General features: G+C 42.7%; 1 protein-coding gene across 2 annotated transcripts in view; it reads left to right on the top strand.

Moving 5' to 3' along the window:
* The first annotated feature begins 2,315 nt into the window (after positions 1-2,315).
* DNAJB12 (DnaJ heat shock protein family (Hsp40) member B12) overlaps positions 2,316-13,843 on the top strand; it is a 32,843-nt gene continuing 21,315 nt past the window's right edge. Inside the window, exons 1-3 of one of the 2 annotated variants that reach the window (XM_026713474.2) lie at positions 2,316-2,499; positions 10,462-10,636; positions 11,697-11,842. In XM_026713474.2, the coding sequence (XP_026569259.1) occupies positions 2,367-2,499; positions 10,462-10,636; positions 11,697-11,842 (454 nt within the window). In that variant the 5' untranslated portion in view covers positions 2,316-2,366. The remainder of the gene's footprint in view (positions 2,500-10,461; positions 10,637-11,696; positions 11,843-13,843) is intronic. The other variant, XM_026713473.2, reaches the window with a different exon arrangement.

Here is a 13,843-nt window from a genome sequence, read left to right as displayed (position 1 = left end):
CTTGAAAAGCGTCTGGAAGAGTCAGTTGGTTCAAACTGCAGGGGCCTGCATGGTTTTGTGCAGACCCCGGTGTGCACATGTGTCATCTCTCCTGCAGGAGCTGCATTGGCTACTAATTTGCTTCCAGGTGCAATTCAAGGTGCTGGTTGTCACCTTTAAGTGGGTTATCTGAGGAACAGTCTCTTCCCAATTACATCCACCCAACCCACTAGAGTGGAGAGGCAAGGAATGTTGCGGGTCGAGTCTCCTAAGGAGATACATCTGGTGAACCCAGAAGAAGAGTCTTCTCTGTGGTGGCTCCCTTCCTTTGGAACATCATCCCTGCAGAGATTAGACTGGTCCCTCACTTTAACTCTCTTTTGCAAGGCTCTGAAGACCTGGTTCTGCCAATGGGTCTGAGAAATCCAGAGTGGGATAGAGCCCATCAAGTAGTTTTGTTTGATTATGTGTTGTCTCCAGGGGATGGATGGGTGGCAATATTGTTTTTTATTCTTTTATATTGGGTTTTTATTGTTTGTAAGCCATCCAGGGACACTGAAAATGAGGGGAGACCATATAAATCTTCTAAACAAACAAACAAACAAACAAATAAATATCTATTTGTAGATTTACTTTTAAATCTATTCCACCTAACATCACCTTTAGTCTTACAGATTCCCACAATGGAAGAATGGATGAAGTTCATGGAACTGCCTGGGATGACAAAATTAACTACCTCGGTTGACGAAAAACTTCTCTGTTTCCACCTGGAAACCACATTTGATCTTTTTGATAAAAACCAGAGGAAAGGCTATATCAATTTTGTGATTTGATGAAATGTTTATGATTATAGAAATAGAGGGCGTTATTGAATTTTAGATCTAAACATTAATGTATTTCATATTTGTACCTGTACCGAAGAAAGGTGGAAGCTAATCAGAATCACTGCGGTCCAAGAGCCGAATGAGGGCCAGAAATACTTTCAAAACACGCATAAAATATTCATGTTACTTATATATAAATACAGCAATACTATCCTCATGCTGTTCAACTTTCCCAGTGTCTTAGCACATCAAGCCAAAACATTAGAAGGGAAGAGAGCCTTTGGCTGCCAACATACCCATATGTTTCTTCAGTATCAGCCCAGATCAAGAGGAACAAGAAACTGAAACGTTGATGTTGACTTAAAATAGGCTGACCAATATCCACAGATGTTGAATTGATCATTGCAGCGATGACCACAAACAGTGTTTATTAATGAAAGCAATTGTTGCCCAAATCCAGTTAAGTGGGATTACGTCAAAGCAGAATTTCTCAACCTCAACTCTGAAGATGTGTGGACTTCAATTCCCAGGGTTCCTCAGCTACGGTTGTTAAAGCTGAGAAAGGATCGTCTAATGCTGTGATGGTGAACCTATGGCACGCGTGCCACAGATGGCACGCAAAGCCATTTGTGCCAGCACGCGAGCTGCAAACTTACCTCACTGCGCATGTGTGTGCCTCACAGCTGATTTTTGGCCAATTTAAGGCCTTTTTCAGCCTTCCAAAGGCTTGAGGAAGGCTTCTGCAGGCTTCTGCAAGCTTTGCAGGCTGAAAACGAGCCCTGTTTCGTCACTTCTGGTATTTTCAGAAAAACAGGAAGTGACAAAATGGGGCTAGTTTTCGACCTGCAAAGCTTGCAGAAGCCCTTCCTCAAGCCTTTGGGAAACCGAAAAAGGCCTCAAACCCGCCGAAAATCAGCTGTGAAGCACAGTGCACTTAAGGGGGTGGCAGGGGGGTGGATTGCACGTGCATGCGTAGGGGGGCATGGGGGGTGCGCATTGCCTTCTGGGTGCTGGCACGCTAGTGCGAGTGTGCAAGTGCACACACAATTTTTGGCACAGGAGCCGAAAAAGGTTAACCACCGAAAAAGGTCAACCACCATTTGAAGACCTTGGCAAGTTTAAGACTTGTGGACTTCAACTCCCAGAATTCCTGAGCTAACATGACTGGAGGGGAAATTCTGGGAGTTGAAGTCTACAAGTCTTAAAGTTGCCGAGTTTGGACTAAGGGGTACCAGGAGAGCTGCTACTAGGTTGCATGCATCTCTAATACAACTTGGGAAAGAACAAATTTCCTACGTTTAATCCTTCCAACTCTTTCTTCTTCCCGCGTTAGCAGCGCAGTTTTTCTGCCATTTCAGAGCTAGAGGGAGACACACACACACCCTCTCTCAGCCGTAGATATTATCTTTGCACTGCCGGGCTATTGGCGAGATTATGACATCCTGCGGCGCGGCTATTCCAAACAATACGGCAAAGTTTGCCGCCTGACAATTAGGGAGTTTCCAGTAGGGGACGCTATGACCGTATCATCGTGCGCCGGCGCCTTCCACCGCTACCGCCACCATGGAATCCAACAGGGACGAAGCGGAGCGTTGTATTGGGATAGCGGTAGCCGCCATCAAGGCCAACCAGACCGAGAAGGCCCGCCGTTTCTTGGAGAAGGCCCAGCGGCTGTACCCGTCTCAGCGGGTCGGCGGTGAGCGGGAAAGGGGGCGGGGGGGGGAGGCCTGGACGACTGAGGCCTGTGGTAGCCGGTCTGACCTCTCACCCGTACTGCGCGTGAGCAGAAGCGAGCGTGGCGTGAGGCACTCTGGGATTTGAAGTCTCTTAACTCGCCGTGAAAGGAAAACGCGCGTTGTGAACGGGGGTCTTCGAGGGAGATTTTATGGCCGGCGCAGGGAACAAAAGGAACCCCGACTCAGTGAGCCGGGTTTATGTGGTGCACGAAAAGAACACGACGATTGTCTTTCCCTAAGCTGAACTGAGGAGACTACAACTCCCAGCGAGCATTGCGCCGAGGGTGAAGGGGGCAACCCCGCACCTGAGTGATAGGCATGGCCCCTGGAGTATTTCCTTTTGCCCCCCCCCCCTCCCCCCCAATTGCAATCGCTGCCGATCCGTGTAGCTTCTCTCCTTCTCCCCTTCCCGCCACGTTCAGGGTTCCCTCCCCGTTTGGGACAGGCGCCGTTTAAGCATTCTCCTCTCCCCCTCTCTCTTTGGCCTTCTCTGCTGGGGATCCGTGACCCACTTTTGCCAGCTCCTTGCCTAGATCCGCTGGAGGACTGTGCCCTCACCCACCGCCACCTTTAGCCTCGGCCCTGGCTCCTTTCAGATGATGTGGACTAAGCTCTGGGCCTGCTGGGCATTGGCCGGGGCGGTTGGGTAGGCGGGAGTCAAGGGAAGACTCTCTCCAGCTGGGTGGGCAGGAGTCAAGGGAAGACCATCACCAGTTGGGTGGGCAGCAGTCAAGGGAAGACCATGTTCAGTTGGGTGGGTAGCAGTCAAGGGAAGACTCTTTCCAGTAGGGTGGGAAGGAGTCAAGACCCTCTCCAGTTGGGTGGACAGCAGTCAAGGGAAGACCCTCTCCAGCTAGGTGGGCAGCAGTCAAGGGAAGACCCTCTCCAGCTAGGTGGACAGCAGTCAAGGGAAGACCCTCTTCAGCTAGGTGGGCAGCAGTCAAGGGAAGACCCTCTCCAGGTAGGTGGGCAGCAGTCAAGGGAAGACCATCTCCAATTGGGTAGGTAGCAGTCAAGGGAAGACTCTTTCCAGTTGGGTAGACAGCAGTCAAGGAAAGACCCTCTCCAGTTGGGTAGGCAGCTGTCAGTTCAGTGAGCAGAAATCAAGGGAAGACCCTCTCCAATTGGTTTGGTGGACATACCAGTGTAATGTTCATGGTAGTAGTTTGGAAACTATTTGCTGTTCCCTTCTTGCAACGTATTTTTTTGAATAGCCCTCTCTAGCTTACAACTGTTTTCCTAGTCTTCTGTTCAGAGACTTCTCCCAACTTTACAAAAGTTTCAGGGTTAGCCAAGATGGGCTGGATGCTGTCCTCCCTACACACACCCTAGATGGGTTAATGGCAACAAGGGATCCAAAAGTTGTGCTCAGCTGCCTAACCCTGCTTAGTTTTTATCACTCTAATCTCTTACCACACTTGAGTGTCCTCATTCCACTGGGGAAGTATTGGAACAGCATTCAACCTAATTGGACTTTCTGTATCCCAAACTATACTGTGTATTGTACCTTTTGAGTACATGATGTTACAGACATTGTAGGAAGTTGTTGTTTGTGCACGTCCCAGAGACAATTCGAAGGATGCTGGAATATTTCAACTCTCCGTTTGTATGCAGCCTAGATTTGTGAAGATAGGTAGTTTTCAAATAAATGCATTGTTTTGTTTCAAAGTTTTAATAGATGCTCTAGTGTGCCGCTTCCTTCCAATTGATCTTTTACCTCAATGCCTCAGTCCTCCATGTGGATTGTCTGAATAACAGAATAGTAGAGTTGGAAGGGACCTTGGAGGTCTTCTAGTCTGGTGACCCTAATTCTGCCTTATCTTCCCCCTTTCCCATCTTCTTTGACTTTCCTGCTCAATTACTCACTTCCACTGACTTCTCATAGCACAGTTATTTTTGTGCCGTCAACTAAAGAGCTCTTGCTGCAAGTTCTTAGTTCTCTAAATAAACCTTCCAGTCGTAACAGTAATAAATGCAGACTTACATATCTCTGATTAACAGCTATAATAGAAAAATTAAAAAATATAGCCTTATATGAGAAAATATTTAAACGCATTGTATAAATGCTGCCTTTCAACTTCTCAGATACCTCAGGAAAGACAGTGATAAGTGCCTCCAGAAAAAGGGCTGTGCTCTGAATACTTATTCTTTTTTTGTTAGATTTATATTCTGCCTTTAGGTGAAGAGCTGAAGTTGGTGCCCTGTGAGATAGGCCTCTCCGGCAGTGAGACAGTGACTGTCCCAAATTAGTCAGTGAGCTTCTGTGGTTAAGGGTGGACTAGAACTTGGATCCCACTTTAACCTCTAATCACACAGGCTTATATATGGATGTTTTTTGATCCACTGGTATTTGCAAGAGCAGTTAGATTTGGCTGTTACAACTTTAAAAAACCTGAAGGCTGCTACATCCAACAATTCATTTTATTTATTTCTATCAAGAGAAATACTTCTGTCACCTTTCCACTTGCAATTATGAGAGAAGGTTCATCTGCATGCAGAATTATGCATATTTACAAATTTTAACTTGGATTGTTTGGGGTGTAAATAAACTAGGAAGGCACTGTGAATCGCTGTAATTCTTTGTTGTATGTTCATGGTATAATGATTGTAGGATTTGACGGTTAAGGGTTTTTTGTGCTGATTCTTTGGAAGAAAATATTTTATTTTTGAAATTCAGGAGAGCTGTAATCTCTAAAAAGATAATAGCTCATTGAAATGAATTTTAACTGATGTGCTTTGAATGTCATAAATATATGCTTACTCTGCCTTTGATTCCTGCTACTAATGCTATTACTACAATTATTATTACTGTTTACTAGCACATTTTTTAAACATATACTTTTATACTGATTATTGCCTAATTGAAAATTAGTCGGTTGGCAAAACAGCTATGAAACATTGTGAAGGCTTTAATAAGATATTTTTATTCTGTAAAGGTATAATTATATGTTGTTCTTGAACAAACAAAACCAGTGTTGAAACCTTTGGAAGTAACATGCAGTACAGAGAGATTTAAAACAATCTGATTAATCCCTTGCATAACATATTATTGCAAGACTTTTTACAAATGGGTTTTTTAAAATCACTTTCTAAGGACATGAAAACTCCTGCGTTGTGCCTCTCTCAGTCATCCTCAGAATCAGCGTGTTAATTTAAACTTTTTGGGGATGCTATTTCCAATTATTGATGTAAAAAAAGCCTGTAGAATCTGGCGTAAGCAGAATTGCCTGGAGTAATGATCACAGTGCTTGGACAGGTTTAAAGTTGTACAGATTAATATCAAAACTTGAAGCCTGCCCATTTCCAAATCAACAGGTGGCTCAGTATTTTCAGAAGACATGTTTGTGGCAATGGCTGAATTTCACAAACCAGTTTTCTTGCTCTTTCCCGTTGCAGCACAGGTGGACCACTTAGCGAGTTAACAACAGTTCGTTTAATGAATATTCAAAGCTACAACAACACTGAAAAAAGTGACTTATGGCCATTTTCCACAGTTACAATCATTGCAGCATCCTCATGGTCGTGTGATCAAAATTCAGATGCTTGGCAACTAACTCATGTATGATAGTTGCAAGTGTCCCGGGATCATGGGAACATCTTTTGTGACCTTCTGACAAGCAAAGTCCATGGGGAAGCCAGATTCACTTAACAACTCTATAACTAACTAAGCGACAGTGCAGTGATTCACTTAACAAGAAAGCGATTTCACTTATGGCAAGAAAGGTTGTAAAGTGGGAGGAAATTCACTTAACAAATGGCTCGCTTAGCAGCTGAAATTTTGGGCTCAACTGTGGTCATAATTCAAAGGTTATCTGTAATTGTAAGTTCTAGACCTGTGGTGGCTCACCTTTTGGGGCTCCTGTGCCAAAAATTGTGTGCGTGCTTGCATGATCACGCTCGTGTGCCAGCACCCAGAAGGCAATGCATGGCCCCCCACGCCCCTTACGCATGTGCGTGCAATCCCCATCTACTCCCCGCTGCTCCCTTACCCGCACTGTGCCTCACAGCTGATTTTCAGCTGATTTGAGGCCTTTTTCGCCCCCCCAGAGGCTTCAGGAAGGCTTCTGCAGGATGAAAACTAGGCCCATTTCGTAACTTCCGGTATTTCCGGAAAAACAGTAAGTGATGAAACGGGCTAATTTTGGGGCCCCGCAAAGGCTGCAGAAGCTTTCCTCAAGCCTCTGGGAGGCTGAAAAGGGCCTTAAACTGGCTGAAAATCAGCTGTGAGGCATGCGCATGGGCAGTGAGGTAAGTTTTCCTGCAGCTTGCGGTGCTGGCGCAAATGGCTCTGCATACCACCTGTGGCACACGTGCCGTAGGTTCACCACAGTTCTAGACCATATTTAAGAATAAGTCTCACCTAAAGTACATAGCAGCAATTGAGACCTTACTGAGTCAGCAAGTCTCAGCTGTCCTTTCATGGAATGGCAACAGGTGATGTTCCAAAAAGGAGGGAAAATGTGTTCACATTATTAGCTCTCATTATGAGTGGTGCAGTGGCCTTGAGGTGGAGCTCTCTCCTCACAATCAGGAGGCTGTGAGTTTGATCCTAGGTAGCGGCCGATATTTCTCTCTCGGCACACAATGAGTAAATACCATCTGCAAACTCTGCACTGGCGACAGGAAGGGCACCCGGCTAGCAAACACTCAGCTCCATTCAGTTGCTCCGACTCCACCCCGATGCAAAGGATTACGGGGCCAAAAAGACAAACATTGAGCCTGTCAGACATTGGCCCTCCAATCCTCGAGTCCTCTTCTGACCCGTACACAGGTAGTTCTTGAGTTACGACCATTCGTTCAGCAAAGTGCCAGGCTAGGTATGCTTGGTCAGCCATGAGGACAAAGAAAATGGTAAAGACCAGCTGGGCTGGCAGAGCACAGAGAGGCATGGGCCTTGGAGTACAGGGTGTCGAGGGGCACCACGTCTTAAGTCTCTGCATTATGGTGTTGGGCTAGATTGGGGGAGCCAGGATTGAGCCAGGGTCAAAGGCTTCTTGTAGCTCCAAAGAAGCTCCTGGACCACAGTGAGGCAAGCAACCCCTCAGCCAGATTTTGGGGCTTCCTGCTGCTCCTAAGGGGGATGTGGGACTGCCCAAAAGGGCAGTGATAGAAGTCCATAGGCAGTTGAGGGGAGTTGAAAGGGAGGCAGCCCCTTGAAAGAACCGAGGCTCAAGGCTGAGAAAGGACCAAGCCCGAAACGGCGTGGATGGGCGTGGATCCTCAGCTAATGACCAATATGATTTGGTTTATGACAGCAACAGGGAGTGCCAGGATCACTGTCACTGTGCAATGCAGTCAGGTGATGTCACATATGATGACTCCATCACTTAACAATGGGAATTCCAGTCCTAATTGGCACTGTAACTTGAGGACTACCTGTATCAAAGAGAAATACTTATGGCAGTGGGCTCCAGATCTCTTTAATGACTCTTTCCAGCAAGCTCCTGCAGGCATTAAATAGCATTATAGACAAGGTGGCATTTTGTGTGGCCACCAATCTAAAACTAATGACTTTAAAAACGGTGCTCTACATCTTTATAGATTTATAGTTCAGTTAGATGCCATGGTTATTTCCTTGCCAAGCTTAAAGCATAAAACTCTGCTATTATTTTAAGAAAAGGAAGAAAGTGGCAAGCTTTTTTTCATGACATTGTGCTACCTTTAACTGATCTGCATATGCATGTTGCTTAGTAAAGTAACTGAGTAACATATCTTGCTGGAAATGTTGAGTAACCCTTTGGAGTATGATAATACATACGGCAGTGCAGTGGAGGCAACAAGGACAAAATAATCCAAGCAGAATACAAAATGGTGTGGGTTATTTCAAGCCCCCCCATTGGAGAGTTGCTACAGACCAGTCAAACTCTGCACAACTTGTGGTTCCATCTAGTTTTTAATCATGCGATAGATTTGTTGGGAAAAGTCATGAGAACTAAGTATATTTTATATAGTTTCACTTCCTTTAGCCAGGGAGCATTGTCAGGGGTCAGGTATGTTGGAATTGTAATTCAGCAGCATATAGAAAACTTCAGCCTTCTCTATCCCTGATACTATGCCATAGTATCCACCTGCAATTGTAACTCTGTTGGAAGAATTAATGATGAATGGTTTGCGTACAGTAGTTTATTTAAGTCAGGGACCTCCAAACTTGGCAACTTTAAGACTTGTGGACTTCCAACTCCCAGAATTCTCCAGCCATCTGTGCTAGCTGGAGAATTCTGGGAGTTGAAGTCCAGAAGTCTTAAAGTTGCCAGGCTTGGAGGTCCTTGGTTTAAGTGAATCGGGTACTACAAAGTGAGAAAAATACTTTCTCCAGAACTCTGGAAAATCATAGCCAATCCAAATAGACAAAACTAGATGATCTGTCTCTGAATAAAGCCATTTCATATAGACTGGTTAGGGTTTTGGTTTAGGGCCATGATTATTGTTGCCAATTAATAGGGAAAAAATGAATTTTTAAAATTGCTTTAATTGTTGTCTTTGAATTTGGCTCTGCAAGAACATTAACGTTATGGCAAAGCTGGATCAGATGGGGCTGTTATAAACTCTTGAGATTCATGTTCTTTGCTAAAGTGGAATTAAAGTACTAGAATTTCTCAATATTACATCAGGCCCTTGTGCATTTAGAGAGCTGGCAGCCACTGAGGTTTTGGAAATGGATGTAGCTAATATTCCCTCTGCGATTATTCCATTATACGTGCTCTCTTTTTCCCCTTTATTTTAAACACTCCCCATTGTAACCTATAAAAATCCAGAAAACCATTAGATGGTAGCAAAGAGATACAGAAGACTCATTGTTGTTTTCTACTGGTCATCCATATTTTTGCCACCCAGATAAATGTCTTCTGTTTACAATTTGTTTACAAGGTTTACTCATAACATTAAGCCAGAATGTAATTAGTTTCTGATGTGACATGAATTCACCCTTGATAGTTTAGTGTTACAAGTTAGCCAAATCATTATGGTTTGTTCAAAGAAATGTGATTTCAAACATCCTAATCACTGTTATGTATAAACTCAACATAATTCTTGGCTTCAAATAGGATAAGTGAGGATCTTACCAGCAATATTAATTTAGGTGTTTTGTTTGTTGCTGAATGCTAGTTGCTTATTTGTTCTGATTCCCAGTTTTTACTATGCAGGCTTTTTTATTAATTTTAAAATTTATATGTTGCTTAAACACATTTCTAGCAACTAACACCCTATCCACAAAAACCTGGATATAATAAATATCACATGAAATACTAAGCACAATTAAAATATTCATAAGGATTAAATATTTTAACATATGTATCCAATTTTAATTTTGGAAGGTGTCCTATTTCAAGAATGTAAAGGAATAAATATTCTGAAAATACTGTATTGGTTTTAATGCAAACGAGAAATTTTAGGGTATCAGAAAGCAATCTTTCTGTTTTGAGTTTCTAATGTTTTTCAAGAAATCTTGAAACCTGCCCATTTATATCATGCACATCTTTACGCTGCTCAAAAAGAAATGGAGAAACTTCTGGAGTCTTCTGGATGAAACCAAACAAAAGCTTAAGGAATGGTTGATTGGTTGCAATGAAAAGATTTGTCAATAAATGATACATATTTTATTTATTTATTTGTCAATAGCTTACAAGATAATAAACCTAAGTATAAATACAGGAAATGGGTAGGAGTAATTGGGGACAATAGGACAGGAACGGTAGGCACGACTGTGTGCTTATGCACAATCTTTCTGTTTGGGTATCCGTGCAATGTAATTCAACCTGATTGACACTGATATTATTGGAAATGGATGAAGTCCAGCAAAATGTATATTTGAGGTGTGGAATGAGAAGTTTTGGCAATGACTGGGCGGGGGATGGGGGGGGAGAAAAAACATAAATTTGTGAGAATGGAACCACTGGATCTATGCTGAATGTTTTTCCTTGTAGCACTGTTGGACTCGCTCATCAAGGGCAAACAGTCAGCCGATGACCATTCGCAGCCCAAGGAATCCTCCAACCTCGGCAGTCAAAAAAGGACCGAGGATTTTGCTTCGGCCAACGGAGAAGCTGGGGGTGATACCAGCAAAGGTTACACACAGGATCAAGTGGATGCTGTGAAGAGGTAAGCCTTAGTTAAGATTTTGACCAACAGACCACAGTTGCAATCATAGAACAACTTGTCACTCATAGTTGGAAGTGCAACTGTGGGACGTAGTGGCAATCTCATAGAATAGACTACTTTATTTGGCCAAATGTGATTGGATGCACAAGGAATTTGTCTCCAGTGCAGAAGCTCTCAACGCACATACAAAACAACAGAGTAATAATAATCGTAATGATGATACCAATAAGAGAAGATAGTAGAAAAGATGAGAAAGTTAAAATGCAGCCATACTAAATGGGTAAATATACACAAAGCAGGTATTACATGTTGATCAATGGCAGCCTCAGTCTCTGGGGAAGGGAGAGGGAATTCAGAAGACATCTGACAGGATGTGTTTCCTAAACAGGAGTTGTCACTATGGGTAACTGACCAACGGATTAAATAGCAATAGTAATAGCACCGCTTCACCGTGCTTTTTACAGCCCTCTCTAAGCGGTTTACAGAGTCGGCATATTGCCCCCAACAATTTGGGTCCTCATTTTACCCACCTTGGAAGGATGAGTCAACTTTGAGCCTGGTGAGATTCGAACTGCCAAATTGGAGGCAGCTGGCAGTCAGCAGAAGCAGTACTGCAGTACTGCACTCTAACCACTGCCACCATGTTTGTTCCTTGTAAATGATTTGTTTTGGCTTCTTATAATTTGCTTTTTAAATTATAATTAATGTGGTTTGAAGTGGAAAATACACTGCTGTTATAGAGGATAATAATTTTAGTGGTCTTTTAATCTAGATTTCCAGGGTGGGTAGGGGTGGGGGATAATGTCTAAGGGTATTTTTTTAAAAAAGCTTTCCACTCCTGTTTATATTTAGTTCCCCAAGTTCTTTAAAGTAATGTAGGTGTGTGCCACTTGAGGGCACCGTTTTCACAGAGTTGAGTCTGATCTTTAATATTTGAGTTCTATCCAGAAAAGGGGACCAAGGGACTTTATTGCTGTGAGTTTTAATTCAGGAGAAGCAGAACCTGTAATTTTAAATACATTGTCAAATGAGGTGTTTTGTCTGTCTTTTCAACTTTGAGGGTGAAACAATGTAAAGACTATTATGAAATTCTGGGCGTCAGCAGGGATGCCTCTGATGAGGATCTGAAAAAGGCCTACCGGAAATTAGCTCTAAAATTTCATCCTGATAAAAATCATGCACCGGGTGCCACAGAAGCATTCAAAGGTAAAAATATCCTTTTTCTTCCAAGAGGCGTGTCTTTATACCTTGAAAATGGTACCTTTTAGTGACAGAAGTCCACCAAAGGAGGCTGTTGTTGGTTTGTGTAATCGTTAAAAAGGAAGTGGAAAGTGTATAGTAAATTGTCTCTTGCGTTAAATGGTCTTTAAAAAAATCAAGTAAAAAGTTGTAAAATAAATGTACATGTGATTAACTTATTCACTTCATGCATTTGATACAGAGACTTCTCAATCACTTTTAATAGCTGCTGCACGAAAGGGAGCAATGGGATCTACATAGCCTTTGAATGGGTTGGTGCAGGGGAGGGATTCTACAGGTTCGCACCTATTCGCTAGAACCAGTTGTTAACATTCTAAGCAGTTCGGAGAACTGGTTGTTAGAAGAAATTACTGGCCTAATCCTGTAAGGAAGGCAGGAAGGAAACATTCTGGTGTTGCTTACAGAAACTGCCTCTCCGTTAACCCTTATTACATTCTTGGCAGGACTAGACTTCCTGTCTCTGGAACCTCTCTGGAGTTTTTTCCCCCTCCTTTGCTGGTACTTTGCTTGTGTGGAGTGACTGTTCAAAGTTACAATGGCACTGAAAAAAGTGACTTATGACCATTTTTCACACTTACGACTGTTGCAGCATCCCCACAGTCATGAGAGGCCAGGCGAGGAAATGCGTGCCTCAATGTGAGTGATGTTGAGTTGGCCACGCCCAGCCAGTCACATGACCACCAACTAAACCACACCCACAGAACCAGTTGTTAAAAAAATTGAATCCCACCTCTGGGTTGGTGGTATTTATTGCAATCCTTAATAATTTGGTGCATAAATAAATAAATGAAGACTCCGACTTATCTATAAGTGCTTAAAAGAAACAGATACCCAACTGATTGAAAGTTTTATTTCTGTGCTAAAGGCAGACACATGATACTCCCTTCTCCCAAGAGTTAAGCTCCATTGCAAATTGATAGGTCTTCTTTCTAAAGAGATGACGAAAGACACTCAGTCTGGCTACAGTTTTAGATGCATTTATATTTACAAGTGTGAGACCCTGAATGTTCTTGTCATCAAGTGTCAATCAATCTGAGTGTATCCTGAACACATGGACATTTTTTGTCTGAAAAGTTATATATGGGTTTATGGGGCAAAAACTCCTTGATTTTGCTATAACAGTTAAGATTATGCCTAAATAGTAAAATGCTGAAATGTTCCCTCTGTGATCTTCATACTTAATTAGTGCCATGGATTGCAAGTAGAAATTGGTAATCAAAATTAAAACACAGCTTTAAAATTGAATTTCAGTTTGTCACCTGAGGAAAATATAATTTTTTTCTTCAGACAGAAACTACTAATTTTTGTTTGTGTGATTGTACCCCACCTTTATTATGTTTACAAATAAAGTGGTGAGAATATCAACACACCTTCCTGCTCCTATTTTCTCCACAACACCCCTGTGAGGTGCGTAAGGCTGAGAGAGAATGACTGGCCCAAAGTCATCTAGCTGGCTTTCATGGCTAAAGCAGAACTTAAACTCAAGGTCTCCCACTTACTAGCCTGGTGCCTTAACCACTAGACCAAACTGGATGTACTTTTTGACTAATAATACCGAAGGGTTAATTGCAGCCATGAAATCGGGAATTTGGATCAGGATTTTGATCACAGCACTGTATTTGTCTGTTCTCTTTCAGGTTTTAGACTCAGCTTCCAACTCTTCTTAGTTGGAATTAGATTAAAACTGTCCTTGTCTAGACATCCACAGTATATCTAGCACAAAGCTAACACTTGACAGGTTTCTTCATTTGTAGACTTTATATTATTATGTTTATTGAAGGCTTTTCGAAGATCCGTATATCACAACTGTGATGCACGAGCTAAATAACACTTTAGCCTCCTTTTACTGGACCATCTTCCAGGACTTTATCTTTAGCTAAGCATGTTTTATTCCTTTTGTTTAATCTTCCAAGAGTTTAGTATTCTCTCTCTGGAGATGCCTTGGTT

Source organism: Pseudonaja textilis, chromosome 4 (genome assembly GCF_049901715.1).
Source record: "Pseudonaja textilis isolate UNSWEBS1 chromosome 4, rPseTex1.2, whole genome shotgun sequence".
NCBI classification, from domain to species: domain Eukaryota; kingdom Metazoa; phylum Chordata; class Lepidosauria; order Squamata; family Elapidae; genus Pseudonaja; species Pseudonaja textilis.
The sequence above is the reverse complement of the archived record's forward strand: the minus strand, read 5'-3'. Positions and strand labels throughout refer to the sequence as shown.